Consider the following 25,513-nt stretch of genomic DNA (forward strand, 5'->3'; position numbering starts at 1 on the left):
ACCAACCCAGCAGGCCAAGAATACACTTACGCTATTCGACTGGATTTTCCAAGTACGAATAACGAAGCGGAGTATGAAGCATTCTTGGCCGGGCTGAGAATTGCGCGTAAGATGGGAGTGAAAAACTTGGAAGCCCACGTGGATTCCATGTTAGTAGCCAACCAAATAAACGGGACGTACACGGCCGTGAACGACACAATGGCCCTGTACCTCGCACAAGCAAAAATTTTGAGGTACACTGTGACGCATCTATACAAGGTCTCGGTTGTGTGTTGATGCAACTCGAGAAGGTTATAGCCTATGCCTCTCGACAACTACGGGTTCACGAGAAGAACTACACGACCCACGATTTGGAACTCGGAGCTGTGGTGTTTGCTCTTAAGATATGGAGGCATTACTTGTACGGTACCAAGTTTACCATTTACACCGACCACAAGAGTCTCCAACATATCTACGATCAGAAGGAGCTGAACATGCGACAGCGTCGTTGGGTCGAGCTGCTCAAAGATTATGATTGTGCCATCAAGTACCACCCTGGCAAGGCCAATGTGGTGGCCGACGCCCTCAGCAGAAAAGAAACAGATAAACCCAAACGGGTGAGAGCATTGCAACTCACGATTCATGCCAGCTTACCCGATCAGATTCGCGTATGCGCAACTTGAAGCTTTGAAAGATGACAATCTTCAATCGGAACTCATGCGGGGCATGAACAAACAACTTGAAACCAGATCGGACGGGGTTCGATATTTTGAGAACCGGATTTGGGTTCCACGATACGGAGAGTTGAGAACTCTAGTGATGGACGAAGCACATAAGTCCCGATATTCTATCCACCCTGGCTCAGATAAAATGTATCATGATTTAAAGGCACTTTACTGGTGGCCGAACATGAAAGCCGACATTGCCACCTACGTGAGCAAATGCTTGACTTGTGCCAGAGTCAAGATAGAATACCAGAAACCATCTGGTCTACTGCAACAAGCGGAACTCCCAATGTGGAAATGGGAACACATCTCAATGGATTTTATTACGGGTTTACCTAAGACACCGACGGGATGCGATACCATCTGGGTGATCGTTGACCGGTTGACTAAATCGGCACACTTCCTAGCAATTAAAGAAACGGACAAAATGAAAGACTGACTCGTGTTTACATGAAGGAAGTAGTGTCTAGACACGGAGTGCCTGTCTCAATCATTTCTGATCGAGATTCTCGTTTCACTTCGCACTTTTGGAAGTCGCTGCAAAGCGCACTAGGCACCCGTCTTGATATGAGCACAGCATACCATCCTCAGACGGATAGGCAAACTGAACGAACTATTCAGACCCTGGAGGATATGTTGCGTGCCTGCGTGTTGGATTTCGGAAAAAGTTGGGAACCTCACTTACCTTTGGTAGAGTTTTCGTATAATAACAGCTACCACGCAAGTATTAAAGCAGGCGCCGTTTGAAGCGCTGTACGGACGGAAGTGTCGATCACCACTCTGCTGGGCAGAGGTGGGTGACAGCCAAATCACTGGTCCAGAACTGGTACTCGAAAACTCGGAAAAGATTGTTCAAATCCGAAATCGCATGGCAGCAGCACGAGATCGCCAAAAGAGTTACGCCGACAAGCGCCGAAAAACTCTCGAATTTCAAGTGAACGATCGAGTGTTACTCAAAGTCTCACCTTGGAAAGGTGTGGTTCGCTTTGGGAAGCGAAACAAACTCAACCCACGGTATGTTGGTCCGTACCGGATAACTGAGCGCATTGGTCCGGTGGCGTACCGACTGTACCTACCAACAGAACTCAGTGGCGTACACGATGTATTCCACGTATCAAATTTGAAGAAATGCCTGTCCGATTAAACCTAAGTAGTTCCTTTGGAGGAACTGCAAGTTGATGAACAGTTACGTTTCATTGAGGAACCAGTCGAGGTTTTGGATTGGGAAACCAAAACGCTCAAGCACAGCAAAATTCCAATCGTTAAGGTTCGTTGGAACTCGAGACGTGGACCGGAGTTCACGTGGGAACGCGAGGATCAAATGATGAAAAAGTATCCTCACCTTTTTGAAGGGCTAACCAAACACAGAAAACCGCGAAACCCGGCAAACCGTCAGACATCACCGGAGGTATGAATTAAATTTCGGGACGAAATTTCTTTCTACTAGGGGATGATATGACAAACTGAAAATTTTCTTACTTTTTCAGACACTCATCACGACTTGACTCAAATTTTCGGGACGAAAATTCTTTAACATGGGAATGATGTGACAATCGTCAATTTTAGGTTAACTCCGTTAACTCAACTCCGTCAATTCAAACTTAAAGATCACTGAATCTATAACGCACACTTCATTACATTTAAACTAGGGTTTAAATGACGCTTAACACTTACTACATGTGTAGTCTTTCGGGAATTGCACCGAAACGCAAACGAGTTGACGCAAATGATTAGTGAATAAACGAAAAACGTCAAAACAATAATTATGTGATAATTATGTGTTAGGCTTATGTGTTATGTGATAACATCGTTATAAACGTTAACTCAATATACTAGAATTAGTTAATTAAACTAGAAAAATAACAATTGAAAGTTGAGGGACTTGAGTGTAACATCTTACTTTTATAAATAATACTAAACCTAAAACCCTAAATCACTTTTCTTTCTTTTTTTCCCTACCCCGATCGCGACCGGCAGCCCCCCTCTCCCTCTTCCTTGAGATCGGCAGCTCACACACACCCACATATCACCTCGTTTTGATATTGTTCGTCATAATCGGAGCATCCTACACTCGTTTCTAAGCACCCCTCACGTTTCCCTTGGTTTATTTCTGCGTTTTAAGGTATAAATATGAAACCCTAACTATTGAATATCATATTAAGTGTTCTTATGATTGATTATGTATTGGCTGTTGATATTGAGGATCATATGTGATTTTGAACGGTGAAAGATTGATGAATCGTTGATTGTTTATAAACCCTAGAGGGTTGCTACTGATTTTATATGATTAATTATGTGTATTACATGTTTTGGGTTATGTCGTATGCTTAGGATGCATGTTAGATGATTGTTTAGGCTTGCTGAGTTTTTGACAGCAGTGATTGTTAAGATTGAATGATGTGTAACTTGTTGAATATAAAAGCAAACTGAGCAAATTATGAGTCTACAAGGTAGTACTCTGAGTCTAGTTTTCAGAAAGTCCAACCACGCCAAATTTGGAGGTGTTTTGGTTGGTCAAACGATTTAATTGTGATTAAAGGTCAAAACTGGTACTGGACAGATTGTAAGTTATGTTTAGACGACTGTAAATAAATGTTAATGTGGAAATTGGTTGAGGTTGTTAACACTACAGGGTATTTTGTTGAGTTTAGTTTTCATAAAGTCCAAACTTGTAATTTTTGGACAAGTAAAGGTTAACTTTTATGATTTTACAAAAACGTTGTGCAAAGCTGAGCTGTTAGACCTGCTGTTAGGTTGTTTTGTAAATGTTATATCTCATGAACTACGAGACCAATTGGGTTGTTTCCACTTCTGGAAGTTGACTTATTGAGTTACGAACCTAACCCAAGTGGTCTTGCATTTATTGGATTTTTCGTTTAACGGGAATTGCAAATAACATTCTGTTGCGCATGAATTTGACTGTTATGAGTTTGCTGTAATGATTTGATGATTGTGAGAAAACTATGAGGAATAAAAATGTAATAAAATATGTTCTGGAAACCTAAGACGTATGTGCTTCTGTGATGATTTTTGGTAAATTAATTGAGATGCTATGATCGGTGAAATAGTACAATCTTTATAGTAGGATTTCTGTCTCGGTGAAACTAGCTGCTGAGTTTTGTGAAAATGCATGAAATATGATACTTGCTAATGTATTATCGTGTTTTGACCAAATTGCCCTTGCGGGGAATAATTGCTAATTGATTGTCATAATTTGACCAAAATGCCCTTATGGGGAATAATGGCTAGTAATTGTTATTTGTTGACCAAAATGCCCTTACGGGGAATAATTGCTAGTAACGTACGTTATGAATACATGACACGTATATGATTGCTTACACATGTGATGTGTCACAAAAACACTTGTTAAAGTCACACACGATTCACGAACGAAACACGAAACATGTTATGTGCATAGGTATTATGTGCCGGGTCTAGAGACTCGATAATATTCCGACACTTAGAAAAATCTCTTTGTTGTTTTAGAACGTTAGAGAGAGTTTTTCGGTGACGCGTATCTTGGTGATTTATTTTGGGAAATTCTTCGCAAACAGTGAGTTTCACTTACCCCTTTAAACTGTTTTAAACGCTTTTCACTTGGGGGAGATAACATACTCCGAAAACGCATTTAAGATTTTGTTAGTAAATTATATATCACTTGTAAAGGCTAAGTGGCAAACGAAACAATTGAAGTCCTACACATCGAACCGGTTAATATTTTGAATAGCGAGTCACTGTTGAGTAGTACTACTGGGTTTGACAAACCCCACCCAACGCTAAACTCGACTGGAGGTCGAGCGGGTGTAATTTTGGCTAACACGTACCATGGTCTGGAGGACCTGGTGACAAGGCACTTATTTAACGAGTCAGCTTCGGTGTCGAACACTTAGTAATACTTGTTGTATAGACTAGCTACCTATCGATATATAATTTGACATAACACTATCTGGTAACGCAAAACTCTTAACGCAAAACGCCGTAACGTGGTTACGCAAAACGCTTAACGCAAAACGCCGTAACGTGGTTACGCAAAACGCTTAACGCAAAACGCCGTACGTGGTTACGAAAAAAGCTTAATGTAAAACGCTGAACGCAAACGCTAAACGATTTATTTTATATAACTTGTGAACTCACCAACCTTGTGTTGACACTTTTAGTATGTTATTCTCAGGTAGCCGAGGCGGGCGCGCGGTTTAGGAACATGCATTGCTTGAAAAACTTTTAACTATGCAAACTTACTTCTAACTGTTATCATTGGTTTTAAATCGTCCTGCGTGACGTAACATTGTTTCTATGGTTTTACGCTTCCGCACTTATTTTCATTTAAACGTTTTTATGGTTTGATTATAACTGATGATTCCGATCCTGTTAGTTCACACCCTCTGACGGTAAAACTCCGTTAGTGGATTTTGAGGGTGTGACATCTTGAGTTTATCAAATTCACTTTTCAACGTTAGTAGTCAAGCCTTTTGAACTCCCTCGACCCCAACATACCGTGCTTTTAAAGCCATCCATATTTCTCGGGTATTCTTGTATTGAGAAATCTGAAGAAGTATATCACCTTCTATTACTTGAAACAAAAACGCTCTTGCCGTTTTATTCTTCTTCGCATCAATAACTGCACCCTCATTCGGTTGAACAACTTTCCATAACTCTTGATCATCTAAGATCGCTTCCACCACAATCGCCCATGTGATGTAATTAGTTCCACTTGTTGAAGAGCCACATGTTTCAAGTTTGGAAAAAGTTCTTTCTTTTTTTCTTGCAAAATCGAACAGTGGTTGTACAATAAATCACGGCTTCGTTGACGGTGATATTGAATTCGACGATATAATCAATATCGACTTTGATTGATTGGTAAACACCACGAGCACAAGGCTCTGATACCAATTCAAGAACGAATTGATAACGAAAACACAAATGAGCATACAATATATAGGGTAAACTCATATATTATTATAATCAAGAAACTAGCACAAAACTTGAATACAATAATTCATCTCACTCATAAAATAACCCTAACATGGCTATGTATCTATAAGGATACCTTAACTTGGCCCAACAAGTAATTACCAAATATAAAAGCCCAATTGTAACCCCATAAACCCATTACGTCATTAATGAATTCCATTGGCCCAATAGATCCAACCCGGTCACCTACGCGTGACGGGCCTATTAAGATGGAAATTACTAACAATCACCCCCTGATTCGGAAACCCAACTTGGTTCCGATATGCGCCAATGATAGCTCCTCTTCAAGCCACCGCTCACGCCGATCTCCGTTAACTTGATTATCGATTTCTTGAACTTGGCTCTGATACCAATTCAAGTCCCAGATCGATAATCAACACACAAATTAAACGACTAACTCTCGTTTATATTAATCAATAAATATAACTCAAAAAACTGATTACAAACCCTCTAACTCGGTTTGACTCTTGATGAACCCTGACTCGGTTACACCAACCTCACCTCTCTTATGTCTAACCATAACTCGGTTTATATAGACTAACCTAACTTGTTAGCCAAAACATTATCAAATATAATAAAACCCTAATTCTTGGGTTAGGCTTTACACTTGGGCCAAACAACAATTGAGCTAACAAACTTAAACAAAATATAAAAGTTAGTGACTTGATTAAAACAAATTTAAACTGAAGTAACCTAATTGAAATACTTTTAAAACTTGGTTACTACTATACAAAATTATAAACTTGTGCTCGTCTTTTTTAACAACCGAAATTGGTTTAAATATGTATGCACATTAGCTGTATTTATTAATTAGATCATCCTGTATACATCCCTAAGCCTCACAATTGGGTACTAGGTGGATAGATGTTATGCAAGGGTCATTCAAGAACACCACGCCCATGTCCGAATGACCATGGTTATGCGGGTATTCCCACATCCACCAATCATTATTTTCCTATTCTCTTTTAGTTTTTGTTTCCTTTTCATATTAAATAATATAATGGTAATGGTGGAGAATGGTGGTAAATGGTGTATAATATGGGTTAAGTGATGAGATTATATGATGAAGGAAAAACCAAGTAGGCATTGAAATGACGCAGACGTGATGAATGATGAAAAATGAGGAGAATGGTGTTATGGGGTTTTGACCATTTTGGATCACCAATGGTGTTGAGGCGGCTCAATTGATACCCCATGACCCCCCCCCCCCCCCCCCCCCCAATCTCCTCTTGCATGACGGGGTATGCAAGAGGGCCATCATGATGGTCGTTTCCATTTTTCACATTTTGTGAACCCAACTCTCACAACCTTACCCAAACATATATTTTCCCTTTCCTTTTCATTTTTTATATTTAAATAATATTAATAAAGGAAATTTTTGAGAATGAGGTATAATATGGGATGGGTAATGAGACTGAATGATGGAGGAAAAGTTGAGGTGACGCTAACGTGACGAATGATGAAGAATGGCCCATAACGAATGGTCTAATAAAACAAACCGATGTTGGTATAATACCCGGATAGCCATGGAAACAAATCGGGACAATGACTCTTGAGCAAAATATGAAGAAACAAAACCGTTATTGATTGGATCTAGACGAAGGCAAAGATCATATTAACTTGTCCCGGTTTGTATCATATGCAAAGACCCCCCCCCCCCCCCCCCTTCACGTCCAATTATTAATTTCGTTAAGTTGCGAAGGCTATGTTGTGATTTAGTTCATGATGTGTATTTACTTCTTTTGTGATACGATGATGATTAAAGGATAACTTAAGACAGCAAACCAACATATATATTATATTTAGTTCATATTGTTTAAAATAATGTCCGTTGTATTCAAGACAAAAAAAATAACATATTATGTTTTAGTTGATGATGTTATTAATTGATGTTCAATGTATTTTAGTTTATAAACATTAAGTCGTGTATTATATGATTTCTTGTGCTTTAGTTTATCTTTACTGTGCTTTTATTTATAGTTCAGATTAAAATATAGATTAAAAGAAGTATATTTTGTTTACTGTGTTTTAGCTTATGTTACTTTGTTTTAGCTCATAGTTTAAGTTAAGAATTATCGAGTTTAAATCATAAACGAAAGACCATTTTACCCCTTTGAAGACCAAAAGCTAGTTGTTAAATAAAACACACCATACAATTTAACTCTCGTATATTTAGTTTAAATAGGCTTGATCCAAATGTTGGAATCACTTCCTAACCATTTTATCCTAATGCACGTACACACAGACATGATGTTTGTGGAGAACTTCATATTGAGTTGGCTCAGATTTACTTGAAATTAAAACTCTTAAACTCAAGCTCATCTCGATTAAAAGTCAAGATGGTTCACTCGACTCAGTTTGGTTTGACTTTACAAATTATTTTGTCATAAAAAAAATATAACTTATTATTGCCAAAGACTAAAAATAAAACGTATTTAGCAAAAGGAATAAGTGTGTACATTACAAAATTTATTAGTTATTGCAAAGTCTTATCTTGTCTTTATAGAGTAGGTGAGACCTCTACTTTTCTTTCTTCAATAATGTGGAACAAAGTAAACAAGGGCGAAAGTTGTATTACACATTTTGAGCCGGGCCACTCTAGTTTATGTAATTTGTATATGTTTTGAGTTCGGTCACCTTAGTGGTTTTTTCCCACCTTCGGCACTAAAAGTAAAAATGGAATGAATGAATCTTACCGAAAAACAAAGCGGCTTATGTAGTCATTTCTTTTATCAAAAGGTGTTATCTAATCGGACGTGGGATACACAAAACTTCTTAAATTCTAAGAGATTTGAAGATTTGACGAGAGTGAATGATTTAAAGCATTCTATTTGCTTTAACGCATTGTGTATCTTATGTTTTAATACTCATAATTTCTTAAATATTTAAATTTATGTAAAATTATTTTTTTCCTTCTTAGTGACAGTATAATAACAATATAGTATAGTTATGTAGTGAAAAGATCCAATAAACTAATTCTTAACGTACATTAACGTACGCGAATCTATTTTTTCACGAATCGATCCATGAAATTACATCCAAACATCTCGGAATCGTCAATACATATCCAATCAATCATTTGTTCTCCGAAAAACAATTTTGGATGGTTAATCGATCAATTTTTCACTTTTTTCATGAAGGCTGTTTTTTGAGCGTTTACTGAGCGTTTAAGTTTTCTGAGCGTTTAAGGTTTTTGCCTTTGAGCGTCTCGCGTACCTACCGTACGTTAAGGCATTAGCGTATAGTAACTTCACCATAGTTATGTATACTATATTACAATTCCAATATAGTATGGATATATATATATATATATATTTAATAAGAAATATTTAAATTTTCAACATGTTTGGGTGTGAAAATTGATACAATTGCCTGCATGAGAGAGAGATGATCGACATGAGAATATGATATTTAAATCCTCTTTTACATGTTACATCACCCATCAGCCGACAAATTTAAATACAAGAAATTAACTATTAATAATATAATAATAATTATCAAATTTTTCATTTACTAAGAACGCCAAAACTGAATTTATAATAATATATATACATCACATACAGGTCACAAAGTCTTCTTTTACATATCTAGTCAAAGACTTTTACATATTAGTCAACTCTGTTGGTAATTTCCATCAATATCGGCCCGTCATGTGTTGGTGATCAGGTTAGATTTATTGGGCCTATGAAACTCATTAACGATGTAATGGGTTTATGGGGTTACAGTTGGGCTTTTATACTTGGTAATTACTTGTTAACCAAGTCAGGGTCTCCCTATAAATACATAGCCGTGTTAGGGTTATTCTATTCAAGTTTTGCATGTCTAGTCAACTCTTAATTACACACTCCGTTTTTCTATAAATTGTCCCCACCAATCTAGAGCTACCATATCTTAATTGTTTCATACACCCTGTCACGTTGACCACTATTACTCCTAGATAATATTATGGTCACGGCAAACATCGGCACCAGGCCGGAGATGGCCTCCTTAGCGGTCCAGATCCTAAACGGGCGATGGTTCATGGTGTTCGCCTCGTTCCTTATCATGTCGGCCGCTGGTGCCACGTACATGTTCGGACTTTACTCGTCCGAGATCAAAACTTCCCTAGGATACGACCAGAGTACCCTCAACTTGTTGTCTTTCTTTAAAGACGTTGGCAGCAATGTGGGAGTGCTTTCAGGGCTTATCGCTGAGGTTACACCGTCGTTCTCTCCATCGGATCAGTACTCAACTTTTTTGGGTATTTTATGATTTGGTTGGGTGTTACTAAAAGAATCGCCAAACTGTTGGTTTGGCAGATGTGTTTATACATTTGTATAGGTGAGATTCGTTTCTAAATATCTATTCCTTAAAAAGAAACTTAACATATATGTACGAGTATTCGGGTATGTGACTAATTCTCATAGCCGTTGCTAGAACCATAGTTGTAACCATTTTTTTTTTTAATTTTTGTTTACTTTTTTTTTTGGATAATATAATAATTTACTAATCCATTAAATTTTAGTCTTTTTATTATTTTTAATTTACGTAGATTATAAAGTTATATAGAAATTTAAATAGCAAGATACGGGTTTTGAAATCCAACAGATATTTTAACAAACTAACAAGTATATCCGAGAAGTATTAAGTCTGATATAAGACTTGAATACCGTCAACTTGTCATCCATGTTCAAAGAAAACCTCTTTGAAGATGGAGTTTTCAATTGGTACTAATATTGTGCTTTTGTGTGTAGGAGCAAATTCGCAATCTTTTGCTAACACGGGAGCGCTAGTGACATGTGTAAAAAACTTCCCAGGGAGTCGAGGGGTCGTGCTAGGACTTCTGAAGGGATTCGTGGGCCTAAGTGGAGCCATCATCACTCAAGTTTATTTTGCAATCTACGGTGATGATAAACCGTCTCTTATTTTACACATCGGTTGGCTCCTGGCGGTTATTTCCATCTTGTTTGTACGCACAATCCGTATCATGAAGGTCATACGACAAGCGAATGAGCTCAAAGTGTTCTATGATCTCCTCTACATATCACTCGGCCTCGCTGGGTTCTTAATGGTAATGATTATAGTTGAAAAGACTTCCACCTTTTCTAGAGGGGCCTACGATGGCAGTGCTGCTAGGGTCATTTTTCTTCTCTTTTTGCCACTCGCAGTGGTAATAAGAGAAGAGTACAATAGTTGGAAAAACAGAAGGTTATTGATTGATGATCCGTCACCAATAAAAGTGGTGACGGATAAACCCACTCTACCATCAACCCTAAGCGTCATACCACCACCCTCGCCACCGAAGCCAGAAAAAGAACCGTCATGCTTCCGGACCGCCTTCCAACCACCGGAAAGAGGCGAGGACTACACGATCCTCCAAGCCCTCTTCTCCGTCGACATGTTGACTTTATTTTTAGCCACGATTTGCGGCGTTGGTGGCACGTTGACCGCGATTGACAACTTAGGTCAAATCGGTGAGTCACTCGGGTCACATTCGTGTCACTTGTAAGCATATGGAACTACCTCGGGCGTGTAACCGCTGGGTTTGGGTCCAAACATCTTTTAAAAAAGTACAAAGTCCCGCGGCCTTTGTTTGTAACCTTAACCCTAATTCTATCTTGTGTTGGCCACATTTTGATCGCGTTCGGGGTCAAGAATTCGCTCTATTTTGCCTCGGTTGTCATCGGATTTTGCTTTGGTGCGCAATGGCCTTTGCTTTTCGCAATCATATCCGAGATTTTTGGTTTGAAGTACTACTCAACTTTGTATAACTTTGGGTCAGTGGCTAACCCTATAGGGTTGTATGTTTTGAACGTGAAAGTAGCGGGACACTTATACGACAGGGAAGCGAGGAGGCAAATGGAGGCGTCGGGGATCACTAGACGTGCCGGTGAGTCACTCGATTGTGTCGGGGTTGATTGTTACAAGGTGTCATTTCTTATTATAACCGCGGTTACTGTTTTTGGTACATTTGTTTCACTTATTTTGGTGGCTAGAACTAGAAAGTTTTACGCGAGTGATATATATAAAAAGTTCCGGGAGGAGGCCGAGAGGACCGAGATGGAGATGGCCGTGGCCGAAGGCCGTAGCGGTGGTGGAACTTGATGGTGTTTTATGCATCTATAGACTACATAATTAATCAATTAAAGAATGGATTGTTACTTGCTAGCCAAAAGTATCTGCTTATACTTAGTTTGAGAAATAATAATACTTCTTATATAAATAACATTGTGTTTATTAAAGCTTTAAAATACTTTTAAGTATCAAAGACAAATTAAGCCTTTATAATACAATTTAAATTTTAAACCTTAAACTAATTAAAGTTTTAGAACTTTTATTGTGACACCGAATCTTATCTACTGTCTAATAGTTTATTAGGCTGAGGGGTGCGGAGCGCTAGTCAGGACGCGAGAGGGAGTTCGCTCGCGCCCCGGGGCGCGAGAGCCACACCACCGGGGCGCTAGAGGGGCGCGAGAGGGGCGCGAGAGCGGAAAACGAGGCTGGCGCCAGGAGGCTCGCGGGACAGGTTGAGCGTGAGGGGTGTCTTGGGATGCAAAATAGAGCCGTTGGGGTTTAAGCTGGGTGTCTTGGGAATGTTTCAGCATATATATATATATATATATATATATATATATATATATATATATATATATTCGTGCAGAAAAGCTTCAATTCAACCACCGAGTGTAGGTGACGCCGATGGTGGTGGAGGTTACGGTGGTGGTGAGGAGGAGGAGAGAGAGTGAAGGTGCCATGGTTTTGACCGGATTCCGGTGGAGGTTACGGTGGTGGTGAGGAGGAGGAGAGAGAGTGAAGGTGCCATGGTTTTGACCGGATTCCGGTGGAGGTTACGGTGGTGGTGAGGAGGAGGAGAGAGAGTGAAGGTGCCATGGTTTTGACCGGATTCCGGGTTGAGAAATTCCGGTTTTGACCGGATTCCGATTGAGTTTTTGAAGACCGGATTCGTTGAGGTTTTGACCGGATTCCGATTGAGTTTTTGAGAAATTCCGGATTCGTTGGGTAATACATTTATAAAAAAAAAAAAAAAACCGCTCGCGCCCCCTCTCGCGCCCCTCCACACCATGCCCCGGGGCGCTATCACCACTACCAATACCCATCTTATCAAGTTTCTCTCTCTGCCACACGTCACAATATTATTGGATGGCGCCCCCACTCACGCCCCCTCTCGCGCCCCCCACACCCCTCAGCCTTAGGCTGAGGGGTGCGGAGCGCTAGTCAGGACGCGAGAGGGAGTTCGCTCGCGCCCCGGGGCGCGAGAGCCACACCACCGGGGCGCTAGAGGGGCGCGAGAGGGGCGCGAGAGCGGAAAACGAGGCTGGCGCCAGGAGGCTCGCGGGACAGGTTGAGCGTGAGGGGTGTCTTGGGATGCAAAATAGAGCCGTTGGGGTTTAAGCTGGGTGTCTTGGGAATGTTTCAGCATATATATATATATATATATATATATATATATATATATTCGTGCAGAAAAGCTTCAATTCAACCACCGAGTGTAGGTGACGCCGATGGTGGTGGAGGTTACGGTGGTGGTGAGGAGGAGGAGAGAGAGTGAAGGTGCCATGGTTTTGACCGGATTCCGGTGGAGGTTACGGTGGTGGTGAGGAGGAGGAGAGAGAGTGAAGGTGCCATGGTTTTGACCGGATTCCGGTGGAGGTTACGGTGGTGGTGAGGAGGAGGAGAGAGAGTGAAGGTGCCATGGTTTTGACCGGATTCCGGGTTGAGAAATTCCGGTTTTGACCGGATTCCGATTGAGTTTTTGAAGACCGGATTCGTTGAGGTTTTGACCGGATTCCGATTGAGTTTTTGAGAAATTCCGGATTCGTTGGGTAATACATTTATAAAAAAAAAAAAAAAACCGCTCGCGCCCCCTCTCGCGCCCCTCCACACCATGCCCCGGGGCGCTATCACCACTACCAATACCCATCTTATCAAGTTTCTCTCTCTGCCACACGTCACAATATTATTGGATGGCGCCCCCACTCACGCCCCCCTCTCGCGCCCCCCACACCCCTCAGCCTTAGCATTGATTATAGAGTATGGGTGATATTTTATTAACACTTGACTAAGTTACTCATTTTTTGGGAACGATGATAATTTTATAAATTATTTAATTTAATTTATATTTGCATTAAAAGTTTCATTTATGGTGAGATGTGATCACCTAACCAAGAACGTACACCAAGGCTGACTAGAGCTAGTGACGACTTTAAGAATTCATGTGTCCCGATCAAGTTGGAAAATATATGTTCTTTAAATTAATGAACCAAATAATGCAAACTAGTTTTTTATACCATAATTAAAGTTATAACAATAAACATAACAGTTAGCAAAATTATGATATTAAAATGAGTTTATCGTTGCAATAAGTTTATAAGTGTTCGGCTATTCTAAAAATATATATAAAATATTAGAAATTTTTTAATTTTTTTTTTGCCCCAAGAAAAGTTTGTCTCGGGCCTCTCGGCCGAGTGTCCACATTACCCCTCTTTTGGGTTGCCCCTTAGGCTGTGTGTTGTAAGCATTCAACGTAGAAGAATTCAGCCTATCATATTGCATCACAAGACGTTGACTGGACCCTTGTCGTTTGCGCCACGGTTGAATTCACCATGTTGACCTTCGTTTCGCGGAATTCATCCATTCAAGAGCGAAGCCATCAATTTTTCGCCATTCACTTGGGTGAGCCGGCTGAATTCATCCGTTCGTGGCAACCGCTAAAACGTGTCCGTTGTGGTGTGCACGAGCCAGGTGACTAATTCATCCCTCAATTCATCTGTTACTAACCACAATGGACATACTAAAGCCACCCAATCTACAAGATTTGAAAAACTGTTCCAACACTAAAGATATAATTGAAACTACGAAAGTAACGGATTTATTATTAAATTCGTTGTCGAATAAACAAATAGAAGTATAGAAGTATAGAACCATGTTTAGGACGGATATAATTGAAATATTACTCGGTTTATAGTAAAAAAAAATTGAAATCAATATGTTACTTTTAATATATTAACAAAAAAATTATTACAAATTATTTAAAGTATGATACTTGTCATAGATCTAAAAAGGATTCATCCCCATCATCATGACTCATGTGGGATTTAAATATTGGAAATTAGTTCGAAATAGTCAATGCAGAAGTTAGCGACCAACAAAAAGGTGTTTGATCTGATAAGTTGTTTTAAGACAAAGAATCTTCTACTCTAGACTCAAAAGTCTTGGATTTATTCAAAAGTCATACGTTAAAAAGGCTATATTTTATATATAATATATGTATTTGTTAAATTGATAGATATGTTTTTCTGACCGACTAATGTCATCAAAACCAAACAAAGATTGTTTCAATCCAAAGAACACCTTTTTTATATATGTTTATGAAAAATATTTTGATATTTATAATTTGTATGGAATACTTTCAGGTTATGTCAGATATTTTCTCATATACAACGGGCTTCTTTTTAAAGGTGTAAGAAAATGATCGAATGTGTCACTGATTTGTCAATAATCAAATGACCATTCAAACAGAAATTTGAAAATGTAACATAATAAAAATATATATATATATATATATATATATATATATATATATATACATATATTATTATGTGTGTTCTGAGTTAAACTTGTCTTTTACATTAAATTTTATATATGTTTTGGCCATAAAAGTAAAAAATAATATAAATTAATAAATAAATAAATAAAAATCATATTATGCATACCAACTTGGCCAATGGCCTCATAAGTTAATATTTTTTGTTTATTAATTCTGTTTAGTTTGAATGATCTTAGGATAGTCAAGATCAATCACCAATAATAAGTTCTGATGAGATCTAGGCAAAAGTATATAATATAATGGATTTGGGATTTCAATCAATCAACTAGCGAGAGCATATTATGGTTTATTGTTTTAAAAATTTTGATACCAATAAAAGATGAACAAAAGAAACACGTACCGATAATGTTTTTATGGATAACAAGAAAGAAGTGATAAATGGGGAAGTTGCATTTACATGAATCGCGTAGCTAATAGGTTTTGGATTCTAATAAAACACGTGAGACCTAACAAAAACTTATAATACAGAAGACCTTTTACTTAGGTATGCATATCACGTAACTAGATCTAATAAACTTTTTTTTTAACATGTATACATTATATGGACCACAATTGTTGTGATTTGAGAGCATACTTGTATAGTATAACAGAATTAGTGATGAAAACCAATCACAAGACATTATATTTAAATAATTCCTATTTGAATTTCATAATTGTTATCCTCACGCTGTTCAAATAAAAAAAAATTGTTATCCTCACTTCGCAGACCGCAATAAATAACCTATTTCTCCGACCATAATTGTAGCAACCTTAATATTTTGACCACTTTTTATATCTTGTTTTTCATCCCTAGAAATCCAACGAACAAATAACACCGGACATCTCTAAACATGCTCAATTGTTAAAAAAAAAAAATGTTGCACAAATTCAAGCACATAGCCAATTCGCTTGTTAAATGATACAAAAGATATATTTAGTTACAACAAGATCTTGTACTTTACACAATGAATCTATTCTTCAATGAGCCTCTTGCTACGATCATGTATGAGACCACAATATGTAACCAAACATGACACATACCTAGTAAAAAGCGTTAAATGATTACAAGTACATTTATATATCCATAACATGACTCTAAATCGTAAAGTAGATCAAGACTAATTGTATGATCAGCAAAAGGTCGCATGTACATAATGAAAACTTCATTCTCAATTCTATGAGAATTTTTATGAAAGCTTTTCATTTACTTTTCTTTGATGGAAGTTAGATTATCCTGGAATGTATCCTAATTTTTGGATACATGATTTTGTTACGTGAACCCATCGATCATGAATCATCTACCCCAACCATCTTTGTTATCCTTGCCAACACAATTTCCATCGCCTTTGAAAACCGCCATAAAACCTCAACAAAAACCTTATGGCGAAGATGATAGAATAGAAGAGGGTGTTGGTGGAGAGAAGAAAGTTGAAGGAACTTGTGGAATCCTAGGGTGAATATTTATTAAAAATCAATGACCATCTTTTAAACCCATTGCTTGTTTGTAGAACATTTTTGTAGAAACATTTTGATAGTTGAAGATCAAGCGTGTGTGGGATAGAGCAATCAATATACAAGATACATCGGTTTTAGTCGTTCGGGGGATGCTAACTAACCTTCGTTACATTAACTTACTAAGATTCATCAAAAGTTAATTATAATTAACAATTTCCTCACTAAGAAAGGTAACGATCACCTTTGCAAACTTCTTACTAAGATAGTAGAGATCACCACAACTTCCTCCTTATAATAATGTGGAAAGATTTATCATAATTGACTCACAAACCGGGTATTCACTTTTCTTTGAATTTTGTAGGGGATACAATCTCTCAAGACAACATGAGTGTTTAATATGAATACTACATTAACACTCAAAAACACCTCTCTCAAATACATAAAGGTTTTGAGTAAAAATATAATAATTCATCTCACAAAGATTGGGATAACAATTAAACCCCAACACGACGGAAATACCCGAAACCTGAAACATCCAGACATGTATAGGGTGTGTAATCTAATATGTGACGAGGTGTGTAATTACATTTGAAATTTTTCATGGGTATGACTATATGAGACAAATTTAGGATTTGGATACAATTGACACACCATCTCTGATGGCACAAAGAATACCACCATCACTCATAGCCACTAGATGTTCCTCCTTCGGTGACTTCATCTACAAACCAATTTCAATCCTTCAATTTTGACCAACAACCCATCCCCCATCCATGAACTCAACACCATAACGTAGGCCCATGTGATCAATCCGCCATTCTCCCCTCCCCCTCCTTAGTTGATGCCTATGTTCACGATTGATGAGTGTTATTTTTAAACAATTTAGTTTTCCTATCCAAAAAGGGCTGGCAACGCAGCATGTTGTCTGTTTGCTTTCTATTACGATGTAAACACCTCTTTAATAAATGAAATATGTTTAACACCACACCTCATGTTCTGATTTTACCAAAGGGCCTCGATTTTACAGTTTTCAGTTGATTGAATATGCATCTGATTTAATTTGATACTGATTTAAGGATAAAAAGAGGTGTTTTCGATATAAAAATGTTTTGAAGGGTGACCACATAATCAAATCTTATAGTTTCGATTTCATGGGATATCACTTTCACACAACTAGTAAATTGAGCATCATCTATAAGATGATGACATCAACGGATAAAAGGGAATCCCATGAAAGACAAGAAAGAAAAGGTAGAATTATTTGTGGATGATCTACTGATAAAGCCCGTCAGCAAAAAAGCTTCTTTCCCCATATTATGTTTTTTGACGTGGTTTCACCAACATATTAAACATTTAAATATGTTACATATATCCCGGTTGTTACCATGATAATGTTTGATATGCAAAAATGACAAATGGAATGAAATAGATCATTGTGAGGATGAAAAAAATAGTTTGGTTAGTCAATGGAATTGAATCAACTATTATACACGAAATCTCATCTCCTTTAGACACATTAAAACTATTCATCCATGTCACACTTTTTTTTTTCATTTCATTCCCACTTCACCGTACTTTTCGACACTGCCACTTAACCACCACCACTGCCACCTAATAACTACCATCGCCACCTAACCACCATTGTCAACCCCACAATTTTTGCCATTACCATTTTTTATTTTGGTATTATGACTTTACAATTCCAGTTCCATCCCAGTGTCTGTCTGAAGCGAAAATAATAATATGATCCGAGAGTTTAATGGCTAAAAATTATTAGGGTTTATACAAATGCCGAAGATCATGGAAGATCTATCTGTGTACGAATCCACCTTCAATTTCTATACTCAAGGTATCTATCTATCTATCTGCTACCTTAATTGTTCACCTAGTTCTCTCAATCATTACGATTTCACCGATATTATTATTATTATTTGTGGTTAGATTGACAAATAAGTATAAGTAGCTGATTCTCTAGTACTAGTAGTTACGGATTGGATTGTGATTCGTTCGTCTGGTTTTCGTATTGTGTTAACGATGACTCATAGTTTAATTTAAGTGGAGATTAATGTAGTAGATAGATAGATAGATAGATAGTTAGATACAGTCGGTTTGATAATGGAAGCTTGAATTTGAATTTGAGGTTCGTTGATACGATCGTTTGTCTGAATTTGAGTTTTCGTCGGTTTGATAGCTGTTTATGTAATCGTTAGTGTGGTTTTTTAGTACTAGTTACGGATTTAATCTCTAAGAATCAGAAGTTTGCATGCGTTTGATTTTGAATCGTTCGTGTGGTTTTCGTATTGTGTAACGAGGACTTATGGTTTAAGGGACGGTAGCTGTTATAGATATTAGATGCAATCGATTTGATAATCGAAGCTTGAATTTGAGTTTTTGGCTATGGGTCTGTTAATATTTTAGGTTTTTTTAGGTTTGTTATAAATGCTTGTGTTATTATAAAGTTTAATTGGGGAATGGGGATAGATAAACCCTAGGTGTAGGATAGACAACAGTATAAGTGTATAACTGATTTGATGTTGTGAGCTAGAATAATAGAGATCATTGTATTATTTGAGATAAATCTTGTAAACAAAATAGATTTGTAATGATGGATAAATACATATATATTTTGAATACTGCATTTCTCTCTAGTAATACTATTATATCTATGATAGAAATTTACATTGAGATTTGAATCTTGCTTGAGAATATCTAGAGTTTTAGGGTTTGTTACTGGCTCTTGACAACTAGTGCCATATTTTGCGAGTTTCTGCAATGAAAAACCAGGTCTTAGTCGTTAAAGAAGACGATGATTTGCGTACTTTGTTGTTTGTGTTATGAAATTTAACTTTGAGGTTCAAACTAGGGTACATGCTAAAGGCTGTTGCACTGAAGTTTCCAATAACATGTTCATAGTCTATTGGATTCTTATTTTGATTGTGTTGAACATGGTCGAGCGCTTCGTTCATGAGTTGCTATCGCTTTAGCTGTGATAACTATAACTTAAGCTATCTTCTTTTGTTGCTTCTAATGACTTGTACTGAAATAGATGAGCCCAAAGTAGCAGAAAAGACAAAGGGTAAGGCAAAAACTCGAGGAAAAAAAGCTCTTGCTGACATCAGCAACATGTCACGAGGATCTACAGGTTTAAACCAGGATTACAATTCAGGGCCAAGTTTAGATGCTTTAAGAAAACACATTGAGCAGCTTCAACAGGTACATCTTGTTTATGGTGACATCCCATGCTTTTGTTGGAATATTAATTTATGGTGTAATTAGTTTCCACATCAGCTTTATTTAGCTAATAATTTGTCAATGTGTGTTCAATTAGTGGCTAAAGTTTCTTTTTTCTATGATCTAGGAAAAATCAGTACTTATGAAGCACTTAACAGAGAAAAAGTATCTTCCTTTCTCCATTTCATGCTGCTGTGGAATTTCCAAACCATTGTTGTGATTTTCCTATAATTTTATTGCAGTAAAGTGATTGAACTAAGTGGTTACGAGATGCAGAAACTGAGGGTCACTTTACAGAAGATGAAGGAGCAGAATTTGCAACTTGCTCAGTCCAACAGTCAAATGCAAACAGTCAGTTTCCCATAATTAATTAAATTTCTATATGCTTTTTTTTCTTTTTTGTGATATGCATTTGAATGTCTATGTTGTAGGAACTGCGTGTGATCAAGGAAAAGGTTAGTAATCCAGCAAAATATTAAGTACCTTTTTGTTCTGTTTTACTTTAAACAGGGGTCATATACTCATTTTCATACCGCTTATTTTGTTGTTTGACTCAGCAAAAAGTTCTGAATCATGAGCTTGCATGCAAAAATGGCGTGATTATTGCAAAAAACTTGGAGTTCGAGGTTAGTTAGTTAATAACTTAATATTTCATGGTACATTTGTGCATTTTATGTCAGGAAAAAATTAAAACCAGAATGTGTGAAGCAAATTATAGTGATGTAAGTACATAAACGGTTATTATATTGTTGTATAACCTTATAATAATATTTTATATATTCACTTGTAGCACAATAAGGTGACTGAACCAGTGGAGACAGAAGTTCGTACCGTAGCAGAAGGTGATGACGACAAACACGATACTAACAGCAGCAGAGAGATATCCAAAGGTGTGTGTTTATTTATCTTTTCTCTCTCATTTACTTTTTTAACATGTTGATTGTTGATTTTACTAGTAAACAATTCAACAGTTGAAGATAATAATGACAAGGGTAAATCCAAAAGGCTCCAAAAAAGAAGGCAATCTGCAAAGTTTAAAGTTGAAGACTCACTGAAGATGACTGATATCGATGATGTTACACCATGTTCATTACCTGTTGATGCTCATGATCATGATGATGGCAAAATGAAAGTGAATGATTATGATTCAGGGACTTCATCGTCATCTAAAACGGAAGATAAAGGTGATTCTTCTCAAGAATCAAGAAAAACATCTCTTTCGAGGCCGGTACGTGCATCGGCCAAGAAAGTTCAGTCTTACAAAGAAATTAATGTTAATGCGAAGATGAGAAGAGAGTGAGTATATTTCGAACTTTTTGATTTGTGACAGTTCTTTGTACATTCATGTGGATCATCAGTTTGACTTTGACCTCCAACAATTTAGAACACCTTTTATTAAATCATAAAGATGGGTGGTACAAAATATATGATATAGCTAAATCTTTGTTTGACTGCATTTGCTGTATTTGATTATAAGTAGGAAATTAAGACGTTTATAAACTGTTAGCAACCAATCGAACTGTCTGCACCTAATCAGCCATTTCAATCAGTTTGAGATTTATGCAGTTTGGTTTTGGAATAAAAACTTACTCAAGAATAATGATATTTACAATCACTACCTTGTTGGCTTGTATGCCACGTAAAAAAGTCGAATTTTACAAGTAGTTTAACTTGTATCACTGTGGAGCATATTAATTTTTCTCTCTTAAAATGTTACGTTAAATGACTTTTTATCACATCTAGAGGAAAATAACCAGCTAAAAATAGCATCCAATGATTGTCGTCTTTGGGCAATCGACTTTGTCTTTGCGCAATCGGCCTTGCAGTCTTCGTTGTAGTCATCCCACTTCATAAGGTTCAATATATTGAAAGGACGATTTTTATAATTTACAAGAATTTATATATATATTAAGTTGAGTTGAACAACTAAATAAAATCCTAACATAAAAAAAAGAAAAAGAAATGATCACAGAAGAAAGAAATTAGTATGTTTTAAAAGTAAATAAAATTTATTCTAGCTCTATTAATTTAAAGATTAAAAATAAAACTCATTTAACCCAATTTGATATATTCCTTGTATCTAAAATACACGTATATGAAATCATCAATTAACATTGATAGGGCAGTAAGTGCACTGAACCAATCCGGACAACACTTTGTCCGTGTTTATCCGTTAAGTTTTTGTCAGGCAAACGGCCATTTCACGAACACTTTACCGAACAAAAATTTGTGTATGTGTTCGTTCATTAAGGAATTAGGTTTGTTCGTGTTCGTTTGTGTCCGCTCGTTAGTATTGTAAACGGACACAAACATACACTAATGAATAGGAACACTAACGGACAAACGAACACATGGACACTGATGGACAAACGAACATACGGACACTAATGGACAAATGAACACAAGGACACTAATGAACATTAATGGACAAACAAGGCATAAACGACTCTAACGAACAAACAAATATAAACGATTGCATATAAATTCAAAAAGTTTAATTATAAATCCCCACAAGTTTACCCATAAATTCGAAATTACACCACATGATATCCAAACATACTTAACACTTAACATCGTAGGATTTGTTTTAATTTTTCACTTGGTTTATATACTAGGGTAATCTGGTAGAAAAACAAATAAATAAAAACATATTAATTACAAAATACTACACATTAACGGACGGACGAAAGTTACCGGATAAAAGTTACCACACGCACGTTACCAGACGTAATCAGACGGACGCTACCGAACGTTTATAGACACTATTGAACGAACGCGGCCTATGTCCGTGTTCGCCCGATAAGCTTACCGAACGAACTTTTTTGTCCATGTCCGGTTCATTTATTAAACGAAAGGACGGACAGTCGGTGGACGCACGGTATGCTTACAAGCCTAAACATTGGTTACTAGCACAATCATTACACGCATGGAGGCTATGTAGGTGATTTTTCGTGTTGATGTGGATGTCATGTAGATTCTTTTATTCACGTAGATGTAATATAGATTCTTATGTTGATGTGAAAATCTATTTATTCAGTTCTTAACTGTTTTATATAAAAAAAATTGTAACAGGTCTTTGCACACTTGAAAGTTACTTCATTAACTTTGATCGAGACTTGATAAATGAGATTTTTTATATTTAAAATAGGACTTATGCTGATTTTGTTATGCTATTAACTTATATAATAGACGAGAATAACATTGTTCATGCTTTTCACATTGATAACCCACAAGTAAAAGGGTTATAGGATGTTGATAACTCGATATGACGCATTAAAGTTACTACATGATCACTATGCAAACATATATCAACTTATTATTATTTACACAATAAAGTAGCCAATACATTTGACTATTTGTTGCTTTCCATGTAATGCTTGGATTTGTTTGTGGTTCTACTAAACCTTAAAACGTGCATTGAAAAGGAATGCACTGTTCAAGTACATGCTAATTGCTCAACAAAAAGTTGATGAAATAATAACCTAAGATACTAAGATATAGGCATATTTATATTATCATTGCTTTATTTTATTTAGTTGTGTTAAAACTATTGTGAATATATTGCAATTAAGTTTAAACTACACTAGTATCATTAAATGATGATTAGTTTATGACAAAAACATAAAACAAAACTTCTTTCGATGGATTTGACCAACAAAATACAACATCGCTGAACTAGAAGTCGCATTTGTATGTGGGATTTGTGGTCAAAGATTCATCAGATATGCGATGTTATGTTGACAGAGATTTTTTTCTTTGTTTATGTTTTCGCATGGTGGATAAGATACGACCAAACTGAACCATTCTATTCATTGTGTACAACACTAATGTGATCATGATCATCATGCAAGCAAGTATAACAGCTATTTTATATGGCAATTTGACATCTCTTGCTTGGCTTTCTTTGTGGTTTTTGGTTTACCAAAAACATACCTATCAAACCTTAAAAGAAGTTCATATGTAAACTGAAGAAACACTAAGTGACCCGGTGCAGATTATAGATAATCTGGGGGTTAAGTAATGTTTCCCACGAGAATGAGGTCCAACAGAGACGGTTGTTCTTCAGGGGACCTGCAAAACAAACACCGTAAGCTCGTCACTGAGAAGGGGGGGGGGTTCCTCCTTGTGACCACCCTCCGGCGTGAGAATCAGACTAGATTGCTCTGAATATAAGTGTATATTAAGAGATTGCTAGATAACTGGATAGCAGATGATCTTACCATTCCAAGATGTTGGAGTATTTATAGCCGAAGGTAGGTTTCCTAGAAGGTACAGCCGGCTGAATAGTATTCCTGTTCTACCAACAGTGGACTATGCACAGGCCATACTGGTTGGTGGATAGGTTACGGCCAACAGTAACAAAGTCGGCTGCACTATTCCACCAACTGTAGATTATGCACGTCCCACCTACTGTGGATTATACGCAGGCCATGCTGGTTGGTGAGTAGGTTACGGCCAACAGTAACACTATTCTACCAACTGTAGGCTGCGCACGCCCCGCAGTAAGGGTTGGTGAGTAGGCAGCGGCTAATAGTGACAAACAGTACTAGAGGGTGCTCCTCCTCGTACTGTTGTCGGTGAGCTGTCACCCTGTGATTGGCTCATGGGCTGTTCTGGTCAGATTGTCTGTCCTACCCATACCTTGGTAGGTTACAGAAGATCTTTCAGAATCATACGGACTGGCTCATTTTGGCGGGATTGTTCCCGCCTTGCTCATTCCTTCATGTGACTACTGAAGTATCTATTGTCTTGTGCGTGTAGCCCTGCTGTCTGCGGGTAGCCTTCCCTGATGGCTTGTATCCGCAACTGCGGGAACAGGCGGGGTACTTCACCATTGGGAGGCTTTCCCTGCGTGTACAGCTTGCGTACTGCGCGTAAGGTTCTCTGAGCATGGTGGGTCCTGCGGGAGCAGATGGCCTTTGCGCAGACGTCCCTGTTCAAGGTGAGTCTTGCGGGACCAACTGGGCTCTGCTGGGACCTACCTCTTCAAGTCCCCCCAGTCCAATGTTCTTCTCATGAATGTTTAATAAGGTGAGGTGAACTTTTGGACTTTAATCAAGGGGTTTTGAAAAGGGTTTTTAGTTTTAAGGTTCTCCGTGGGGATTCTTCCCGCGGGTTTCCTAATGTCACTTGCAAAAATTCCCGATTTTTTTGCTTGATCTTTGGGTATGATGCGGGTAGGTATGTAACCTTCTCGCAAGTCAGGAGCGTTGAGTCTTACTTGTATATAGTCTCCATGGGGTTCTGGTGGTTTTCAACATAGTGATCAATTATGCTAAGACCACCAATTCCATCACGGAGTTTCAAACAATATAATTCTCGACGTTCCCGTTATGCGGGGATGTTACTCCTCTATCCGCAAGCATTGCCCAGAAGATCCTTCTTGGTTTCAATTTTCTGCGGGGCGCTAGGTATGTGAAGGGTTTTGCCTTAACACTACCCGCGCTCGTCTTACGGTTACTTTACTTCCAAGGTATTCTTGGCTTCAATTCCCTGCGGGTGCTAGGTATGTGAAGGGTTTTGCCTTAACACTGTACCCGCACCCGGCTTATGGTTACTTGGTTGC

The 25,513-nt window shown here is 37.6% G+C and overlaps 1 protein-coding gene and 1 pseudogene across 2 annotated transcripts; both read left to right on the forward strand.

Annotated features, from left to right (window-relative positions):
* The first annotated feature begins 9,493 nt into the window (after positions 1-9,493).
* On the forward strand, positions 9,494-11,870 carry LOC143601119 (protein NUCLEAR FUSION DEFECTIVE 4-like; annotated as a pseudogene). Its single transcript, XR_013147598.1, has 2 exons — positions 9,494-9,995; positions 10,409-11,870. The product of XR_013147598.1 is annotated as a protein NUCLEAR FUSION DEFECTIVE 4-like (transcript).
* Positions 11,871-18,447: 6,577 nt separating this feature from the next.
* LOC143601115 (uncharacterized) lies at positions 18,448-21,469 on the forward strand. Its single transcript, XM_077078608.1, has 9 exons — positions 18,448-18,565; positions 19,763-19,929; positions 20,075-20,112; positions 20,190-20,298; positions 20,379-20,402; positions 20,505-20,573; positions 20,628-20,669; positions 20,738-20,837; positions 20,904-21,469. The coding sequence occupies exons 1-9, from the start codon at positions 18,505-18,507 to the stop codon at positions 21,245-21,247; spliced, it is 954 nt and encodes a 317-aa protein (XP_076934723.1). The 5' UTR covers positions 18,448-18,504; the 3' UTR covers positions 21,248-21,469.
* The last annotated feature ends 4,044 nt before the right edge of the window (positions 21,470-25,513 follow it).

This window comes from Bidens hawaiensis, unplaced genomic scaffold (genome assembly GCF_021521415.1).
Source record: "Bidens hawaiensis isolate Kalapana, Puna unplaced genomic scaffold, B.hawaiensis_p1.1 tig00055699_1, whole genome shotgun sequence".
NCBI classification, from domain to species: Eukaryota; Viridiplantae; Streptophyta; class Magnoliopsida; order Asterales; family Asteraceae; genus Bidens; species Bidens hawaiensis.

Excerpts from the sequence above, each read along its gene's own strand:
- LOC143601115 (XM_077078608.1), top strand. The coding sequence starts at position 18,505 with ATGCCGAAGATCATGGAAGATCTATCTGTGTACGAATCCACCTTCAAT. Across the intron at positions 18,566-19,762 it reads CTTCAATTTCTATACTCAAG|ATGAGCCCAAAGTAGCAGAA; the intron begins GTATCTATCTAT and ends GTACTGAAATAG. Across the intron at positions 20,113-20,189 it reads AAGCACTTAACAGAGAAAAA|TAAAGTGATTGAACTAAGTG; the intron begins GTATCTTCCTTT and ends ATTTTATTGCAG.